This window comes from Acanthaster planci, linkage group LG09, assembly GCF_054643075.1.
Source record: "Acanthaster planci isolate LZ-2023a linkage group LG09, COTS_SCS, whole genome shotgun sequence".
In the NCBI taxonomy this organism is placed as follows: Eukaryota; Metazoa; Echinodermata; class Asteroidea; order Valvatida; family Acanthasteridae; genus Acanthaster; species Acanthaster planci.
Window position 1 is genome coordinate 15702244 of NC_141785.1, and position 20949 is coordinate 15723192.

The 20949-nt window shown below is 42.1% G+C and overlaps 2 protein-coding genes across 9 annotated transcripts in view; one reads left to right on the forward strand and one right to left on the reverse strand.

The window, feature by feature from the left end:
• Positions 1–4029, forward strand: part of LOC110984846 (uncharacterized) — a 41971-nt gene extending 37942 nt beyond the window's left edge. For all 3 annotated transcript variants that reach the window (XM_022245404.2, XM_087141745.1, XM_022245405.2), the window contains 2 exons: positions 8–95; positions 486–4029. In XM_022245404.2, coding sequence (XP_022101096.2) covers positions 8–95; positions 486–835 — 438 coding nt within the window. In that variant the 3' untranslated portion in view covers positions 836–4029. The remainder of the gene's footprint in view (positions 1–7; positions 96–485) is intronic.
• Positions 3820–20858, reverse strand: LOC110984875 (peroxisomal acyl-coenzyme A oxidase 3-like). 6 transcript variants are annotated; one of them, XM_022245463.2, is made up of 17 exons: positions 20769–20858; positions 19837–19968; positions 17919–18111; positions 16718–16948; positions 14765–14839; positions 13951–14040; positions 13256–13488; positions 12531–12627; positions 11508–11693; positions 11153–11275; positions 10547–10667; positions 9964–10086; positions 9501–9611; positions 8956–9110; positions 8182–8317; positions 7050–7204; positions 3820–6375 (listed from the first exon to the last, which is right to left on the reverse strand). In XM_022245463.2, exons 3-17 carry the CDS (start codon positions 18081–18083, stop codon positions 6271–6273), a joined length of 2106 nt encoding a protein of 701 aa, XP_022101155.2. In that variant the 5' UTR covers positions 18084–18111; positions 19837–19968; positions 20769–20858; the 3' UTR covers positions 3820–6270. The 6 variants fall into 6 exon arrangements, with proteins under 6 accessions (XP_022101155.2, XP_022101156.2, XP_022101158.2 ...); XM_022245464.2 differs by having other exon boundaries at positions 19837–20005; positions 20769–20845; XM_022245466.2 differs by having other exon boundaries at positions 20703–20815.
• Between the last annotated feature and the right edge of the window lie 91 nt (positions 20859–20949).

Consider the following 20949-nt stretch of genomic DNA (forward strand, 5'->3'; position numbering starts at 1 on the left):
ATTCCAGGCGGTTGAATTAGAGGCTCTTCTGGTGGAGATAGCTGAGTTGCGAAGCAGAGTGTCATTCCTAGAACAAGTATTTATAATACAGTCGGGTAAGTCGTGAAGATTTTCTCCATCCCGCCTTGGCCCAGTTTACATATACTTTTACCTCTTCCACTTATAATGCCATAGCCTTTGTTCACAGTTTTCTTTCTGGTTAGTTTTTTTTCCCGCCATGTGATTGAGCCACTATTTACAATAATTGTATTGGTAGAGACAATACTCAACTCGGGGTCTCAGAGTCGAACATTGCACAAATTCTAGATGTTGACCTTCAGACAAATGTTCAAGGGAACTCCCCCCCACTCCAAAACGATTGCCATGGTCTGATTCGAACCCAGTTCACAAAGACAAACAAAGGTGAGAAATCTACTACTGCTCACCAACCTGACATCTCTTGTACCAATTCCTTGTGAATACTTCAAGCATCTTCTCACTCACAGGTGGTATCCCCGATCCCAGCAACGACGCCTCCATGAGCCCCTTATTCCCATCCAAGCCCAGCATCGAGACGATCATCAACCCTCCGGGTTACCCCACCGATATTCCCGATCGCAGCGGTCGGCCCGGCCTGCCAGATCTCAACACCGAATTGAAGGCCCCCACGGAGTTACCGGCCAGCGTGAGCCCGGTCACGGAGGCTTCCGGCTTGGGTGACGCGGGCGATCTAGGTATATTACCCCAACCGGACGGCCGTCTCACTCTCGATATAGGGTTAGTTCCTGTCGCCGTTTCTGGAATGAAGGAATCGGAAATACAAGACGAACTGAAAGACGACAAAAACGTTCCATGAACAGGATTCGGTAAATTGGAACAACATCCTTACATTGTTCTTCACTTGTACTAATGATAACGGCGAAAACTATCTATGTGATTCCTTGCACAGAGTATCAAGGTGAAAGACAGCCATGGTAACTTCCTTCATTAAACGACGATAATTCTTCAGGAATTTTTCACTGGCATTTGTAAGCAAAGTGGAAATTTCTGAACAGAGAGGAAACGGAATGTGTGAACAAGATAAAATACTAATGCTGAGAATTGTTTTAGTCACACCGACTGCCAAACTGCACACTTTAGTGATTGTTTTGACTAATTTTTAAATGACAGAAGGGGAATTTCATCTCTAAACTCCCAAAGTTTGGACGTAAAGAGTGTCAAGAGCTGCTGTATTTTGTAAGTCAGTGGCGTAGCCAGCCTCTTGTCGGGGAGGAGAGGGGAGCAAGAGTTCCCATCATTAGTGGTACGGTAGTTGCTCCCCTTGCTTCCCCTCTTCACCACTGTTGTCAGTTTGCCACTGGAATTTTACGATTTCATCTTTATTGTTCTGTGCTAAATTGAAATCGAAGTTAACCGCAAGATTTGAATGTGCGCTGGCTCCAAGGGCAAATCCGGGTGTGGGGGGGGGGCCAACCCCCCTGAGCATCCATAAATGGCTCTGCAGTAGGTCTCTGTGTCGGGAATACGAGTTACCTGCCAAAAATAGTTCAATCTTGGCAGAATTTATCCACGCATGAATATGTTGGGTACGTTTGATAGATCACGTGACTGTTCTACTGCGCTACTTGCCCAATGCTAAATTTACCGATCCTACCATATCAGTCCCTTTTCCTTATAATTATTCACAGCTGTGGACGACTGTTTGAATCGTGAAATTAGGCTTTGGTGAACCATTAACCGATAACGTAAGCAATCGACCGGTATATAGGGCATATCCAACGATTTAATGCCACCAAATAATGTTCGAGTGTATACTTCAGTATTGAACTGGAATTCCATACTAAGCAAGAGCTCAGCTGCCATTTTGGTACGACAGGTCATCAGCTAACTACTATGCATTACATTGTAAATATACTTTTTCTTTCCTTTTTTTAAAATTTAATGTTCTTCTCTGACAAATGCTGCATATTTTTTAAAAAGATGTTTGGCACTGACATAGAATGGAATAAAAGTGACACATTGACCCTTCTTTTGCTACACCACAATCGTAGTCTTTGCCAACCATCTTCGTGCAAGCTATGGCTGACTGTAAGTACAAAATGAAAAGAATAACTCAAGAAGTACAGGGTGTCCACATGAAAAGTATACTGAGATAAAACTACTTTGATGGGAAAACTGCGTTTATATTGGACAGAGAATGTATCTCTAGAAACGGCAGAATGTCCTCTTTGCAGCGTTATTGACACAGATGAGTCAACAAACTAAATTTATGTTGAAGTTACTGAAATTGGCACTGTGACAAGTTTGCATAGTTGATTAACAAGGCTTAACCATGCAAGTGTGCAGAATAAATACCAAAGGCCTTTGTTTAAGAACACATTCTTGAAAACCAGGAATGTACCTAAATCAATCCAATCTGCTTTGTTTTTGCTACTTACTTCATAAGTTTAATGTGCTGTGCCCTCCACATGGCAACCATTCCTGTCAATGCACATCTGACATCTTCGTAATACGTCCTTTACTGCTCGTATGACGTTTGACTTTTGTTATTCAAAACATGCATACTTGCCACAGTTCTGATTTAAGTACCTTTAACGTCAGTCTAGTTTGTTCACTCATCAGTGTCACTAACATCAAAAGCTGTTGACCACTGCAAAGAGGACATTCCGCCTTCTCTAGATATATTTCTCTTTTCCCATGCATAAAATAGTTTTGTCATTACAGTAGTTTCTATCTCGGTATACTTTTTATGTGAACACGTTCTATATATACTCTAACACTGCTTTTAAATTCACGGTAAATGGTAAAAAACTACTGATAACATACTTAATTGAAGTACCTCTCTTTTTTCACACCAATTGAGGCTTAAATGTGCATCTTTTACGCCAAAGCTGTTGCCAACACCGGTGAACTTTTTGAACTCCTGTGCAAAATGGCGGTCGATATTTGCAAACAGAAGAAAGGTAATTTGCCTTGAACAAAGTTGGTGGAGCAAGCACCTGCTTTCCTGAATGAGCAGTTAATTTGCAACGGCACTTAAAAGAGCACCTGCCACTAATGCAATTTTACACGTTTATCACTATATTTTCATGGCATAAATTTGATAAACGTGACTTTTTATATTGGAGCTTGTTTTATCGTAAATTGTATCCTTCCTAATTTACTGGACACTCAACAACATCGTTTAGTTATGAGTTTTGTAAGATAATTTTAACATTATTTAAGTATAACTTAAACTGGGGGAAATCATTATACATCAGTATTGTTGTAATTAGATTAGACTAAGTTAGATAGAAGTAATTTTAAGGTTAATAATTTCCTTCTCACAGTTTAGTTCCTTGCCCATTTCATGCCATTGGCTTGGAATAGCCTCACCTCCCACGAACCAGAAAGGAAATGGAGAATGCTCCCCGCCTAGAAACACTTTTTTTTTAAAATTCCTGCATGATTACCAAGAATTCTTTCAGCTTTCTGGAAATTGAGGATCCTCAAGTACGAAAGAGACTTACCCTGGGGTTTCCCTTGCTTTTCTAACTGCTCAAACCCAATGTTTAACCAAGCCCCCATCCATCAATGACCGGTCAAAGTTTCCTCCCCCACGAACTTAGCATGTCCAGATATCCCACAGGCCCCTTGTCTAAAACGACCATATTTAAGTCCAGTTACACTCGGTATCCGTTTTCAGCGAGTCTGGATGTCCCAACTGTGGCCATACTGCATGCCCCTTCTCAATAAGATCCGATGTATTCTCAAGCTCACTGGAAGTATCCAATCCAATTTCTCCAGATCTCAATACCCCAAACTGTACACATACATGCGCCAAGTGTTTCACACAGCGTGGACGCTCCACTAACTGGACACTGCAGTTTAATATTTATTCATTCGTGTATTTTCATTCCCAAAGGTGGGCCCTTGGAAAAAAAAATTACAAATCCTTGGAAAGTTCCTACACTTCATAGGTTGGGTTCAGTACTACAGACAACCCTAAAAGTAACATGGTAGGTCATATGGAGGTAGTCTTGGCAATAAAACAATTGTTTCTAACATGAAGACTACGTGTAAATGGTTGCCACTTTTTGTTTCTTTTTTCCCTCATCTTTTTCAGCTTAGAAGTAATGTAATACTGGGAGAGTTAAAGTCATGGAACTTTCAAGTAACTTACACTGAGTAAATTATATACGTATTAAAAATTACACCACACTAATTGCATACCTTTATTTTAAAACGCAAAAAGTGAAATTACATGGCAAGATTTTCAAATCAAGCACTCCCCTTTCAAAGGGCAATGTTAGGAATATAACCTCAGTATGTTTCACAAAAATTTTTAAATCAGACTAAAACTCATGTTTTCTCCAGTCCAAATACTCGGAATGTGTGGCAAGCATTTCTGTCGAGTTGATCACGATGCACACTACTATAATTTGTTTTATTAACTGTCAACCAAGTACTGAATTACATTTATGTTACCCACACTAGTACTTCCAATCGTGCAAGATAGTCATTCTTGGAGGTGTAAATTTTCTTTTAGTTTAAATTTGTGTAATTTTAAATGTCATTCAGATGTTCTCCCATTTCTCTGGCATACCAACATTTAAAATAAATGGTGAACTTTAATTCTCACATTATAGTAACCATGGAGGTGTAGTAACTAAAAGAACCACAAGGATCTAGTTTAGCTTTTATGAACTAGTGCTCATGAACAAAACACCTCCACAATTTTACACCAATAGGACTCTATAATACTGAAATACACAACACCGAAGTACCAACACCATGTGCATTATTTCATGTCACAAAAATAGGACTTGCTTCTTCCAAATACGAAAGCACAAATACAGAGAGATTTCAAACCCAGCTGCAGAGGTAATACGCAAGTTTTCAACTGCAAAACAATTGCAATGCTGATGCATTGGTGTATAAAATCTTTCAAACTGTGCTAGCTAAGTCATATATTCTTAGGTTCTTCTGACTGCATATGAGACATTTTTATCTTCAAGCAAACATTCATTCTAGATCCTGGTTGGTTGATCCATGGCAACAAAGCATGCTACATATGCCCATATATGGCAGTCCTTACCAGACGCTGCATCTTGCATATCGTATCCTTCACGTGGAGCAATTCAGAGCTGAACGATCCAATGAGAATTCTGAAGTGGTTCGTGTACAAGAGTGTTTGATGCCAGTCGCCCTCAACATGGAATGATTCACTCTTGGTGGGCTTGAAGAAAGACTTGGTATCCCACTTGCACCAGTGGAAAAGAGAATAATGGAGTGAGCCCTGCCTCCAACCTATCTCTCATCCCAACTTGTAGGATAACTGAGAAAATCTGCATCCAAGGAATGTACCATCGGTTTTCTTGCACTTTGGCAATTTTTACGGGATTCAGGAAGGTGTCCTGTTAGTATGCCTAATGAGTCAGATACTTTTCACATTCTTAGAGTAAGTAAAAAAAAATACAAGACAAAACATGCAAGGAATTTTTCCCTGAAACTCTTTAGACAAACATCCCTGGTTATAATCTTTCTTTCAAAATTGCACTCCCATTAAGCTAAGCAATTTAAATTTCACCTGCGGCAATCCAGACCATACATTTCACAATTGTATAATCCAATAATAACCAAATGAATCAGAAAACACCCGTACTGCCAACTGCAGTCCAGTGGGGCTGGTATGGCGTGCTAATATGTACTTTTTAACCACTACAACTGTGAGTGCAAAATATACAAATATTTTTCAGTAAAATACTAGAACCACTGATTTAGAGCACAAAGTGACATCCTTTGTCCTGACGATTTCAGCCGCTTTCAATACCAACAAGGCCGGTGCTTTTGTTCCACAAGGTACGTGTACGCACAAAGGAGGTTTTCCCCATGGACCAAAAAAACCTGCCCTGCAAGATGGCCACCGCGCAAAGCCTGTATACTACCTGTGTAAATATTTTTGCCTTGCCAATTTTTCTTTGGCCAACCACTGTGATCCTATCACAGGCTTCGTCTTTGTCAGATATCAGTGTGTATACATCTGGTAATGAGTTCAACTGGAGGAGTGTGCATTTCAGGCATTTACCGTGGTGGGATAAAATGATGCATCCTGACTCCACTTCAGCGGTTGAGTACAAAGTCTATGGGGAGTGAAGAGAAATTTTCTAAGTATTTCCCAACAACATCGGTAAATGTTTCTCAGTCCAGAATTCATGTCTTTCCAGCATTTCTGTAATGACTGACTATTACTGAGATGATATATGATGAGAAAAGTGGAGTCAGGATGCAACATTCTTTTCCCCGTGGTGCTCATAGCTTTGCTATGACTGGCTTGTCAACAAACTCCTTCCACCAATGGGGTCGTTCCAAGCTGCCGGGGGTCCGCAGGAAGGAGGCATACAGGCGCTTGTACACCTGTGAGGCAAGATATAAAATGCAGGGTGAAGGACCAATTGGGAATGAGGTATCTCAACGGCAGGTGCAAGTGAGCAAGTTTGGCGCTCAGAAGAGCGCTGTGGATCCTTCAAGAACATCAATACGTGTGCCTGCACATGACCCTATCAGGCCAGCTATGCGGCAAATCACACACACACTGAACATGTTCCAGCTGATGTGGCATCAAGTTCTTGGTTCTCAATGACTGTGCCATTTCGAAACACTGAAATGGCATCATTATGAACGTAGTATCTCACTAAGCTGGAAAGTTAGTCTAACTTAGCTGCAAACTAGTCCGGAGCAAAATATGCAACACGTGACAGTCCGTGATTTTTGTTACCAGAGCGATTTTTTTGTTTTTCTGTGGTTATGATTACGAAATTATCCAATGTAGCCAGCACATTTAATTTTTGTCCCCTGAAACCTGGATTGAATTGTCTGCTTGTCGTCCATATTCAGTAATTTCTGTGAGAAAGTATGTATGAAACTGTCTTCCTCCACCACAAAGCAGGAAGGCTTTTATTACAGCACACGAACCCATTTACTGTCAACTGTGAATACAATGAGAAACATTGTAGACTAAAAATAAAATGTCATTTTATTCGCAATTGACGAGTTCTCACAGTGCACATCAGAGACGGACAAAAACCCACCTGTCCGTCCGAAGCACCGATGGGGGAATTCAGGATGAAGTCAGGTGGGGCAAAGACATCCACGAGGGCCACAGCTTCATCTTTGAGCTGAGAGCAGAGGGTCAGGATGGCGTCTCGGATCAGATGGGCTGGACCGCTGCCAGAGAAGTACCCACCTGGAAAGAGAATGGCACAGATCCTGTTGTAAGGCAGTGCTCTTCCAACTAGAACCTGCAATCACACCATTCATTTTGATTGTGCAAAGGCACTTGTTCTTGAAAACTGAAACAACAATGGAACCATTTCAAACAGTCAACAAAGTGAAGACCAGGGCACTGGGACAAACAGCCATTTTTGCCTTGAGGAAAGCTCCTTTCGTAAAAAATAGCACTCTGATAAAATTTTGCACCGTCAAAATCCCTTTGCTGGAACACCAAATGGCACCCTTCTTGGTATCTATTCTAACCACGTTTGTGTCACCAAGTAAGAAGACCCTACTCAGCTTTTCCGTACATCAAAATGGTCTCCTTTTTCGGACTAACAATGACATCACACTTTTTAAGACATTTTATATTTCAATTACATCACAAAAGCTGCAGTTAATGCAAGTATATATGACCTGTCACCACAAAATGAGCTGAAAGTTGGAATTTTCAAAAACTGAGATATTCGTATTTTTGAATTCAGCAGAAAGAGAGCTTTCAAATGGTACGTACATGGAACACTTTGGAGAAAAGTATAAGGTGACATGTGGCATTTTTCTGGCAGCTTTGCGTCTTTGTTCCCGACATTGTTTCAGCGTTTCAGACTAGGCACAATTAATACTTTCGCCAAATTGCTGAGAAAATAACATTTTTAAATATGGGATTCTGCGAAATATTTGGAATTAAATAGGAGACGGGTCACTCTTTCCAAATATCACAAAAACCATAAATTGACCTCCACTTCAATATGACTTTGAACCCTCAAAATAAAATAGAGTGGGATGCGACTTTACTCTCATTTTGTCGTGACAGGTCACATATGAAATGTAGAAGACATCTGTTGTTTTTTTTTTTGGCGAGTGCAGTTCAGGGAATTCTTTCACTTAAAATAACACATTGGGTACCAGGTTGTAAACTGTGCTGGTATGCAGTTAAATATGGTATGGTACCTTGATAAAGAGTTGCCGAATGTTTCTCAAGAGACCACAGACCATACAAGCTGCAGAGTTTCTGTAAGACGTCTCGGAGGGATGAAGGGATGGTGCTTCTCTGGTTAAACTTGTACAAAGTGTTCAGAACAGTGTGCTATGACAAACGAAACAGACAAGGTCGAATTATGACCAAGAGCATGGGAAAAGTAATTTCTTAGCTTCTCTACCAAATTTGGGACATCAAATTCGCATTATAGAACAGGTGCTAGGATCTGAAGTCCTGAATACAAGAAAATAACATGTACTTCAAAACCTAAGTGTGCAGTTACAGAGTTTGAAAACCAAGACATACTTAACAGTTTGTGACTGCACTGTGACGTACATCTCTCAGTGAGTTTTCAGATATTGAGAAGACAACCTCACCTCACGTTTTTAACACTAATTATTTTCTGCGCTCAGGGAAAAACAAACACTGTCTTAAAGATGGAAAAAGCACACTGTTTAAAATATTCAGACGGCCAGCTCTGTTCAGAATCACATTAACCCCTTCGCTACGGAGGACTGCTACTACAGCACCGTTGTGTCAGGATTAGTTCATATCACACATACAGTCTATTCACTGCTGGTTCAATGGGGCCTGCTGCTGGACAAAGCCCTCCATTCATGGTAAGCCACAGCCCAGCAGTCGCGGTCAAAATAATCCCACCGTGAAGGTGTTGCAATATATTTTACACACAGTGTGGCTTTTTGACTTCACCGTACGACTCTCCACGTTAAGTCTCCAATTAGTACCTCGGTAAAAGCGATGGCAAGCGATCGGCAGTAGTACACCTGGCTGTCGTTGCGAGCGGTGAAGGCATCTTTGCCCTTGCTGCTTTCAGCCTGGACTCTGGCAACACTCTCATTGAGCAAGTAGACAACCAACCACTGATAGGCAGCAATAGCAACTGCAGAGGAGAACAAACCTTAATTGAATCTACAGGTTGTCGAAGTCCAAGATGAAATTCCAAGGGTATCGTTTTTTTCACCACATTCAAATAGGATCTACATGCTAAATATACTAGTGTGTGTGTGAAACCTACGAAAAAGTTTTGGCCTTCTTCTTTGGTAAAAAGGTGAAAGATAAAGCTAATTACAAAGGGAAGGGGTTGGACATAAGTCATAAGTTGGTGTTACACTGTGAAAGTTATGTATGATATGATCCAATGGTTTTTGTGTATTCTTGGGGCAAATGGTACCCCCAGCTTTGCCTCGAGTATTATTTTTCTCCCTCAGTGTACAAAACGCCATGAACCATGCCACATCAGTCAGAAGTGGAATTCTTTGTAATATCTCACCTCTTGGGTTCAAAACATCCTGCTCCTGGGTGAACGTGAAGCGCTGCTCGGCGATGCTATCCATATCATTCAAGAAATCCACTGAGCCCATGGGAGAAGAAATCCTCTCACCTTAAAACACCACAAACATCCCATGAAAGGATCAAACAGGAAACATGAAACCAAAGTGTTGCATACTTTTGAGATCAGTGTCAATGACAGTTTTAATTCCGGCATCGGTTTTTTTTTTGGGGTACTAATTGGCCTAGATGAGACAAGCATTAATCCTATTTGACAAAAGAGTAAAAAAAACAGCGATCACTTCCATTCAGGTGATTTGAACAAGCCAAAGACATATCATTATACCGATTACACATGGAAAGCTGTCAAAACAAGGAAGTCGGCTTATTTGAGGAGAGGTTGCACGTCTGATTTGTGCATGCTATCTCTTCACATCCTGGGTCTAGGTCAACTATTTCAGTACCTCCTTTCTTGGCCTGGGCAAATGCCATCAGGTAGTTGCTGGTCTGTATCAATAGGACGTTGTTGTCACCTTCATAGGTACAGTTGGGATCATGGTCGTTACGCAGCTGTCCAAAACCACTGGCTGCATGAGGAACGGCAAGTATGCAAGTTTTCCAGAAATCCACTTAATCCGAGAGACATTATTTTCTGAACACAACGACAGGTATACAAGTGAAACAGCCCGATCTTCACCTCTTATTAATGATAAACAATTTAGTGCTCTTTTCGCAAATTTCTTTGATCAGCTGCCAATTTTGTAGAGCTGCCAGTGTGTCTTAAGCACTGCTTAGCAAAGCATGGTTACCAGCACAGCTGTCATACAATCTTTGGCTTCTGTGCCTGGTTCCTACAGGATTTCATGCTTTGTTCCAACAAAGATTCCATATACAGCTACTCCATCTGAGCTCTGGAAGCCCAATTAAGATATGGGCAACGATATCCGCAAGATGACTATTCATTAACCCTCGCCATGCCAAATCCAACAAGAATCTAAAGGTGATCTGCTCTAAACCTTCGGAGGTTAGAGTTTGAACGGTTCTTACCGTACAAGAAGCCGTGTCCCCCGCACGCCTCCCTGCCTTCTTGGATGGCATCCCGAGCTGTCCATGTTGTCAGCGACTTGCTGGAGCACGAAAGGGCGTGGATCTCCTTACCCATCTCTGCCTGGAGAAGGCCGGACAAGGCGCAGAAACCATGAATGAACATGTCATCGTTGCAGAACTCACCATGCTTTCTGAGAGAAGCACCCAGTTAGGGACATTACCCGCAGTGCCTCCCAAGGCTGTGCTGTATGCTTTACCACCGGTAACTTTGCGAACAGTTTTTTTCCCAAGGGACTCAAGATTCAAGTTTGCCTAGTGGTAAATCATGTCTTGTTAAATTCACTCCTCCTTCATAAAGAGAAAAGGATACTTTAAAGTAAACCTCCCCACTTCTAAAAATGTCCTCCTCAAAGCAATGTCTTTTTCTGCGATCAAGGAATACCCGCAGGAATGTTATGATACAGATGAAAGTCTGTCCAACCAGAAATGGAATGACAGACAAACAGATCCATAAAGCATTCCAGTGTGATGAGACAACCGAGCACCCACTATTACTGCCTTCAGGACCAGGGACTGCCCAGAGCTGAATGGCGCCATCTGACTTACGTGTCTCTCGTCTGTCTTGCCAGATAACGTCGCTATGGTGAAATCATGGAAGTTTTCGAACACGTAGTTCATGAAGATATGCTGGGCGTACATGGCTGTAATATACGGAACCAATCGCCATTGCTGGGGTAAAAGGAAAGAAACAGTACACCAATCATTCAACCATTAATCAGTTATTTAACTTCTGAAAATCAAATTCCACGTTCTGTTCCAGGTTAACTGTTCCATGTGGTGAAAGATTACCCATCTTTTCCCATGGATTAAGACTATGATTAACAAATCAATTTTTCCAATAAACCAGCAGGTTATAGGAATTTAAGAGTTATTGATTACTTTATTGGTTACTGAGTAATACCTGCATTTGGTATTCAATGACTGGGATCTCTTGACCATTATCTGTTGGCCCAAACTGTCGCCGGACGGCTGAGTAACGGACAGCGATAGTCATGGCTTTCTTCAGATTACAGACGCCTACGCTCGCAATGCCGATACGACCAGCAGATAGGGAGCCCAGCGAGGCACTGAAACGCTTGTTGGGATCCTGAGAGTGAAATTGATCACATGTCAATTAGTTAGTGATCAATCATTCACAACCTGCTGATAGGGAGCTCAGTAAAACAAACCAAAAATTTTCTGGGATCCCGAGTGTGATATCGATAGGGATATCAATCAATGATCAATCAATCACGACCTTTAACCCTAACCCCCCAAGGGTTGCTGGCCCTAACCTTCCCCATTCACACTAAGTTAAACACCCATATGGGACTTTGTGCACAGAGGCTGTTAGACTTTGTTTTTCTGAGGTATGCCAAACCCAATGCAAAAGCCAGCTGTTATGGGCCTACCAGACCTATCTCCACAGAATTAAACACTTCACTGCTGTTTAATTCTGTGTGATTGGGGAAGGTTAGGGTTAACAGGAAGCCCGGTGATCAACATAAAGTGTTTTCTGGGATTCTAAAAGTGGAATCAACCAGTTGTTGAATTAGTCTATTACTGTTCGCTAGACAAATTCACTGATACTGGCTGACACTGAGGTTAGTGAGACCATAAGGTGTTTTCTGAGATCCAACTTTCTAGTCCTCCCAACAGGCTTCAAAATTCACCTGAAGGTTTGACAGACTTTGCAGAATTGAAGGAGGTATAGCCTAGCCACTATTACTTGACACAGAGCTTGATGCCCTTTGAAGGTTGAACTATGAAGGCAGGAAAACTGCTTGGAAAGATGGTGTTAATAACCAACAACTTCAAAAATCTTTCTTCGTGCTGAACAATTCTGCACCAACACATCATTGGCAATTCACTTCTAGCAAGTCAAAACACATCCTATCTGTTTCATAGGGACACACTGATACACTGGCATCATTCAAACACTTGCCTTGTGAGGTGTGATGTATTTGCCATCTTGAGACACATCAGCCATCTTGTTCAGAAGGTTTTCTTTAGGAATGCGGTAGTTATTGAACAAGACGAACCTGCAAAAACAACAACAAAAATAGACACTCTGAAATGGTCAATATTCCACCACAACGGAAAATAGGTGACTTCTCACACACTCTCATTGCACCGTCACCAGGTTAGCCGCATGGCATTTTGTCTTCCCCAGCTTGGTTCCCAGACTCCGTAACATGACTGGTGCTGCAGTCAACTATAAATCACTCTATAATACATACAATGACAATTATTCCAAGAGCTGTAACCACCACACACAGATACCCAACAGAAGCTCGAAATGTTGGAAATGAGGAGTGAATGACAAATCTGAGTGGAAATTGAAAGTTAACTGGTCATCAAGTTGAAGCACATTGAACTATCTCTTTCTGCTCACACAAAGAGAGGACAGCAAACACTGGACCAGTAATTCTCCATTGTGGCTTTCTGATGGGACTCTCTGCCAGGACAATATTAACTGTAATACCTTGACTTTTCACTTGAGCTTTGCTTAAGCACTCAACATATAGACCGTATTAAACCGCACAAAGGCAAAAATCCTAAAATTTGAAATAGTACTGGCAATTCTCCACCATGTGACTACATGTCCCTTCAACTCAGATGTACTAAGATGTATATACAAGAAGACTCAACAGAACTCCAGACTCATACCCATTGTCCAGCCCATTCAGCCCCATCTTCTTGCCCATATCACCCAGCACCAGCCCCGGGTAGCTCTGGAGGGTCTTGGGGTCCCGCAGGGGGACGATGAAGACGTGCAGCCCGTGGCACACCCCGTCTGGGGTGTAGAGCTGGGCGTACAGGACGGCGTGGGTGGCCGTCTTGCCCATCAGGCCCACCCAGCACTTGGCAGCTTCGATGTCAGGGGTGTTGAGGACAAATTCCTGACAAGAAGGGGGACCTTTCATGTATCGTTAACTGATTTAACTAGCCGCATCAAGAAAGTTGCACTTTTGTCAAACCCCCCTGAGCCATGTGGGAACCTGTCAAAACAAAGCAACTTAACGCCTACCAGTCCCCAGTGAATCTGTGTTGAGACTATAAAACTCTCAACTCCTGTAAGCTACCACATTTCTCCAAATATCTCAAAGATCCAAGGTCACAAGCAACAGCGTTTAATACTGTTACAAACACCTTTCTTCACGATATTCATCATCTCCTATATTTGACTCTTCACTTTACTCTAAAACTGTTAGTTTCTGTCATTGTCTGGTCCCGGACCCCAACGTCTAAAACCAAGATAACTTTGACACCCCTAAAACTACACGATACATCACAAGTATAATATCCATCGTTACCAGTTACGCCCAGGCCGCACACGAGAGCAAACCTGCAGTATTTCTAACCTGTGTTTTTGGATCAAAGGTTGCTGTAGTTCTCATGGCCTTTGTGTTGCTACCATGAGCAAGCTCTGTCAGGGCAAAGCATCCACAGATCTGGGGCAAGAGAACACTGAGAAGTTACACTCTAAACCACCATCAAGAGCGCCCTCACCACGAGTGGCTAGGTCGACATGTGAACACGATCTCAACATCTAACCAACGCCCACCTGAAGGACTCAGGATTTTTGTTCCGTAACAATTAAAGTTGTTTTTGTGCCCGCCACAGCAGCATTCATTAAATGTCTTCCTTCCCGTCCTGGCCTCGGCCAGATGGGCCCCTGGCTGTGGCCACGCAATGGAATGCCACATAAGATTAGCCATTCTTTTTTAGTGTAGCTGGAACTTCCTTTGTTGAACTGACTTGTGACTTTCCTTTAAAACCCTCTAGTAGTTTTAACCAAGTGTGGATTTGGGACTGGGCATTGGCTGTGTAAGGTTCATTTTATTTTCTGAGATATTAATGATTGGTTAATGAAATGTAAGTGTTTGATAATTTAATTCTCCTCCAACTATATTTTGTTTAATAAACTACTGAAACTGTAAATTACTGGCTTCTGGTTATATTCTTTGCGAGTCAGATTCAGAGGAAGGTGGAAATTATGTTCAAGTTGTCTCTGCCGATTGCACGCAAGTGTGTACATACAAGGCACTGGTAGGTGAGCCCTGTTTTGTTCACGCATCAAACCATAGTGAGCAGTTCTGTGGATTCCAGAATTCGATTGTGAAGTTTTTTTATGGCATTTCGAATGGATGTCCACAACTGGACCAAGTGACTTGCCTTCAAAGCCTGGGACTGTTCTGCATATTTCATGTGATGCTCCCTTCCCAGAGACACAATGGAGCTTAGAAACACCTGTAAAGAGGCCAAAAAAAAAAACACCTGTAAAGAGGCAAAAAAAATTAAAAATTCCAATGTTCAACAAGTGCACAGAGTTTTATTTCCTACTTTAAAAGACCGTTTTCAACAACAGTAAAACTAACAGGGAAACAAAGAGATCTTCGTCTTCATCGACTCTCGGCTTGATTGTGGGTTCTGTCGAATAAACAAGTGGGGAGATGTTATGCAAACGGAATGTTTTTAGGGGAGTTGGAGAATGGACGGGCAGGAGTACTGTAAGCATCATAAGAAAAACGAGTGCGTTTGAAAGGCACAGATGAAAAATTCAATGGGCTGATTCAACCTTATCTGTGACCCAAGACGTTGTTGTTGTAATAGTCTTGCATATTTAATCTCGTAGTACTGTCAGCCCACCTCACCTCCTCGCGGAGATTTTAAGTCGCTCTGCGACGAAATTGACAAGCTATTGTATCCTTTGCTATGGACCGGCGGCACTTCACAGTGTTGAAGCACTTGCACTCGATACTTGGGCCGTTTTCCAATACTCAACTTCGGCTCCGTCTCAGGCTTCAACAGTTTTTGTTACTAGCTGACTTTGAAGCTGTAAGCGCAGTAATCAGTCTAATAGTGCCACAGAACATCAAATAAGATGCAAGAGAGCCAAAAATTTGAGTAATCCAATGTAATTTAAATGATTCAGGCCCACAATACGGCCATTTCACAATAGTGCGCCACTAAGAGTTTGCAACACGTTGGTCAATCACAATGCGTGAAATTTGTCGACCCAATGTGCGTTTGGAAAGGGTCGACAAATTTCGCGCGTTATGATTGACCAACGCGTTGCAAACTCTTGGTGGTGTACTATTGTGAATCGCCCGTATCGGGGATTGGTTTTGGGAACGAAACGCGAGACGGAGACGAAGTTGAGTATTGGAAAACGGCCTTGGTAAACTTCATGTAGAACTAGAGCATTGTAGAACCAATGTGGAAACTGGTACTGGCTGTTCTTTCTGTATTCTACTCATACTTGTGGAAAAGTACTCGACGTCAACCATGCTGTTGTAGACCTGTAGTATTCATGTTGGTGCTAATATCTCTGATTCTCACTTAATTCTTAGCAGGGTGCATGTAGAGTACCAATCAACAGTACTACTGTCCACTGATGCATACACTAAAAGTGTGTTTTTATGGATCCTCACTAGTATTCTTAGAAATGAGCTGTATTAACCACTACCTGCCGGGGACTCCGAAATCCGAGCCGTATGGTTTATATGCGTAGCCGGGGTCTCCGAACTCGGACAAAGGAAACAGGGCCCTGTAACAAAAGACCGTACTCCGAACAAAAGACCAGGCTGCTGGGCATTACCGGCATTTTTCACTCTCAAAAGTGGTGGTAATCCAGTGTTGTTTTGAAACCGTATACCGGGGTTTGGGGCATTGAGAGCGAGCGGATTACCACCGGGGACAAAGGCGCTCCACCACCGCAGGGATGAGCCACACAGCACCGCTGCATGCTAATCTGGCCCCTATTGAAAAGAGGTCAGCAGTGCACTAAGCCAGGTTCGTGAACAAAAGACAGCTACACAACACCGCACAACCTGGGCTCTGTTTACAAGGCTGCTGGCGTGGCTGAAATACTCGGGCATCAATGAAGGTCACCTGTCAACTTAGAGTAGTGCCTAAAGATTACTTGGTGCGGCTATAAACGACCGTTAAATGAAATGATAAATTTTTGAAGGATTTTGAAAACGGAAAAAATGATAGTCATGCAGGCCCAGCATCATCAACATTGAAAAATGCCCCGGCACGAAGTGGTTAAAAGACTGATTGATCCTAATGAGTCAAACTTCACCATGTTATCAAGGATCCCTTACAAAGCAGCCCCCCCCATACCTGATAGTTGAGCATGTACTTGATAGACAGCGACATGTCGTAAGCCCCCACGCCGTCCACCATCCACTGCATCTGGGAGATGTTCTCCATCAGGTTCTCGATGGGCAAGACGTTCAGCTCCATCAGGCGCTTGAGGCGGCGATGGGTGATCTCCCGGTCCTCCGCCAGCCCAACATCGTGGTGAGGGTGCTGGTAGACCGTCTCATTCTCCAACTGGGACCACAGGTTGTGCTGTGTGAGCAAGATGCAGCAGAACAATGGTGCATTGTACAGCCGTGAGTAGTCACGACGGGTTCCGATAAGAAGACAAACATGAGATCCTGAATGCAGGCACCCGAGTGCCTGAGGTACTGATATAGATAAATATGAGCCCATCCTTGAAGTACAGAGAAAACTATTTCAGATTTCATAACATGAAAGTAAATTGATCTGAACACAAGCACTGGACAGATTTTGGTCAAAGTCATCTTTCATTAACCCTAACACTCCTCAGTCCTCCAACAGGTGAAGGATTGAGGAGTGTTAGGGTTAATAATTGCATTTTGGGGCCATTTCCAGGGGCTAGATCCATACTGCCATTTACAGAGGGAGCTGGACGGCCATTGGTAATCTGAGCATCATTCACATCGATGGTCATTTACAGTGCAGTTGGCATAGGAAATTTATGTAACTGCGGGGGGAGGGTGTCAGAGGGGAGGGGGGAATGTGCATCCTCTGTCCCCCCTCACTGGGTCAGTCCATCAATTAGACATGCAGTTGACATGGACAGAATTAATACGCAGCATACACAAAATGGACTGAAACCAAGCTTTTGAAACGGCAGTGCATAAACTCCCCCAAAATCAAATGACTGGATTTTGTAAAGTCAAGTGAATAACGAATGTTCATTGACTTCAAAGATTTGCCACTAAAACAAAGCACTTATGCTTCTATGAACAGAAATAACAGTGACAATTTAATAAGAGTCTAGAATTAGACACAGATTGGTGGCTTCTTCTCGCTACCTGCACTGGAAATATTTTCTGGGAATGTTATGCAAAGTCTCTGGATTCAGAGGGTGCTATTCTTGGCCAAAAGCTCAAGACAAAAAAAAAAATTGAAAGATACCATGCCTGCGTCTCTGATTCCCAATCATGTATCCAGGTTTGGGGATATCATCCGGGAGTTCAGAGCATGGCATCAAAGCAAAGCCAGCTCTCACTTTAAATCGGACCGCGCCTTCCCCGTCCACTACCAGTTTCATCTCTTTCCAATTGAACGATGCCCGCTGCCTGTATTCATCCAGTGGACCGGAGGGCTGGTCGGGTACCAGTGAATCCCAGTCATCCGGGGCGGTCACCACTCTCGCTGCTGTACGTGCCTCCATGGCTCGTCAGTGGGTGGCTGATTACTGGCTGAAAGGACGAAAACACGGCAATTACAAATAATGCATTTTACAGTGGCACGTTTGAATGATGTTGCTATCTTTAAAGGGATTCCAACTTTAAGGTTAGAATGCTTAGAAATTCCACAAGGAAACAGCTTGATCTAACTGGAAATAAACCTGTACCTACATAGGACAATCCTTGACTATTAGGAGCTCATGTAAGGGAACAATGTCTATTTAGTGTCTTTATAACTTTACAAGTATCGGTACATATAGCTATATATACCTCTTCTAGGTGAATCCAATTCAAGCTTTGAGGAAGGCAATGGCAGACAAATATTTGCACTTGCCGGCAGTTAAATACAGGAAGTCAAGTTCTACATGCACTTGTTATCTGTCACTTTACAGGACACTGACTGGCAGAGCTACTGCATATTTAAGCCTCTATTACAAATTGTAATTAATTCAAGGATAATTTGACAGAGAACCAAACTTTGTATATTTTTTTTAAATTAATGAGGGATACGGATTTACATGTATGCACAACCACAGTGTGTTCTGATATTAGTTCAACATTCAGTAACAAATGGAAACTTGGATGAGATGAACCACACAGAAAAGGTGCCCGATTTCGCTGAACCTCAACAAATCCAGAAAAAAAAACATGCTAAGTGTATTTGATACAGGTCTGCTAAGCAAAAAGGTAACACCACCCACAATGGAACAACATACACCTGTACATGTGTAAGCTGCAATGTAATCAGCTGTTCCTCAGTTTTGGCCTACTTCTCTGCTTCACAGCTCTTCGAAACTAGAACATTTATTAACCCTAACCCTCCTCAATCCTTCACCTGTTGGAGGATTGAGGAGGGTTAGGGTTAATGTGATCACTGCTTACTGCACAGAGTGAAGTCTATGCCTGACAGTTTCTTGCCCTTCAACTTCGATTGGAAAAGTTCACTGCTACGACCCGATTCAGTTACTAATCACTTACAATTGAAATTCCGAAGTTCAACAATTTTTCTCGCATGCTTTCAAATTATCATCAAGTAAACACAGAAATACACTCCTCAAAGCACTTTAAGAGATAGTAACTTGTCCAAGAGTAAGTCTACAGACAAGAGTCCTTGAATGCTGAATTGCACAACTCTTTTTACCCCTTGGGTGAGTGAAAACTTATATTAAAATTGGGGGATTTAGAGATGGAGTTATCTACAGGTGTATAAACCTGGGCATTTTGTTGAGAGCCTAGCCTAGGCTTCTTTAATCTTCCAAAATCCTCCACTTCAGTGGAACTCCAAAGCACATGCATTCTTGATTCTAAGTAACTTCTCAGCAGCATCCAGTCTACTACAAATTAACAATTTAGCTGGCATCCAACTGAAACCTACATAATCTTCCAAGATCCTCTGGTTATGAATTTGATGGATCTGGAGGAGCTGAGGACTGACTGACCTGTGTGACCTCAGTGTTCCCACAGACTGGTTTGAGTGAATTTCACTTTTTGCAAATAAAAGTTTCACTCCACACTTTCTGATAATTGTACAGTCAATGCGCTCATCTACACGTAACTTGTAGGAGAATAGAATCATTATGGGAGCTCAAGAGAGGCAGAAATCTTCCAAAGTTCAATCTTATATTATTTTGGGGTGGATATTTTCAGGATTTTATCTTCAAGTTCAACAAAGGCCCACCCCAGATATTTTGATACAGATTCACGGGAATGATCTCACACCTGTCTCTGTACACGTACCTGTGTTTTTTGTAAGTTTATTGGACTGCGTGTTTGCTCTCAGCTGATAAGATGATATCAGAACAGGTCTACATGTATCTGATCAGACCCAAATGGCCTGACCCCTGGATGATGGGTGACCCGTGGATGACACTGAAATTAGCCAGAGCCACATGTACGTCTGTTATCACTTCAGAGACGGTATGGAAGGAGGTTGGTTAATAAATGATCATGGCATAAAATGATCAAATGCAAAGTACATAAACCTACTGTCAGAGTCAGTTCATGTTACTCTAATGTCGAAGACCACCATGCTGATTACAGGTTGAGATAAATTCTTGGGTTTGTTTTGTTACAAAATGTTAGAGAAAATGTTTCAATACCACAAATGAATCAAATTTCCTTGGATTACACTTGCAATTATGTGAATCTGTTTAGGCGACAACAAAATTACAAAGCATAATGACAAGTAATGATGAATAATTAGCACAACGACGAATAAGATGATGTTAATTTGCACCCTGTAATGTAAGGGAACAGAGTTCCATAGGCCCTATCTGGACATCACTTGACACCCTAAATTGTACGATGTAGGGTCGAGGTCCTCGCCTACGTGCAAAAAAATTGTAATTTTTAAAAAGTGTTTTGTAATGCTTCAATTGTTCCCTACTGAATTTAACTTTTTAGGACGTCTCTCTGATGGATAATGAACCACTCCAAGGGAAAATTAGTGATGGAACTCTTTCCGAAAAAAAGTCCTTCCCATCAGACTCTAACGATATTTGCTATGCACGTGTCGTCTGCTCTTTCCCATGCTGCAGTCAGCGTCTTTGTTCTGCTCGGCAAAAAATAAAGTAACATCTTAACATAAAGAATGTAGAAGTTACCGTCTTTCCCTGAGGGCTACAGCGTCGTGAAAGAACAAAAAGCGAGAGAATAAGCAATATTCTTACCGACGTTTCGCAAATTCTACGAAAAATTCTGACACCTACAGTCACCTGACAGCAGGACTGTACTTTAATCATGACAATAATGTGACCCTAGCGCCCTCAACGTTGATTTCCCAACTGACTGTTCATAGACAGGCCAGGATGAAGGGGGGTGTGACACATGACTCACCAAAATAATAATAAA

Coding starts and splice junctions, on each gene's coding strand:
- LOC110984875 (XM_022245465.2), bottom strand. CDS start 18,083: ATGGAGGCACGTACAGCAGCGAGAGTGGTGACCGCCCCGGATGACTGG. Junction 16,949..17,918: donor AAGGCGCGGTCCGATTTAAA/GTGAGAGCTGGC, acceptor TTGCTCACACAG/CACAACCTGTGGTCCCAGTT. Junction 11,276..11,507: donor TCATTGAATACCAAATGCAG/GTATTACTCAGT, acceptor CTTTTACCCCAG/CAATGGCGATTGGTTCCGTA.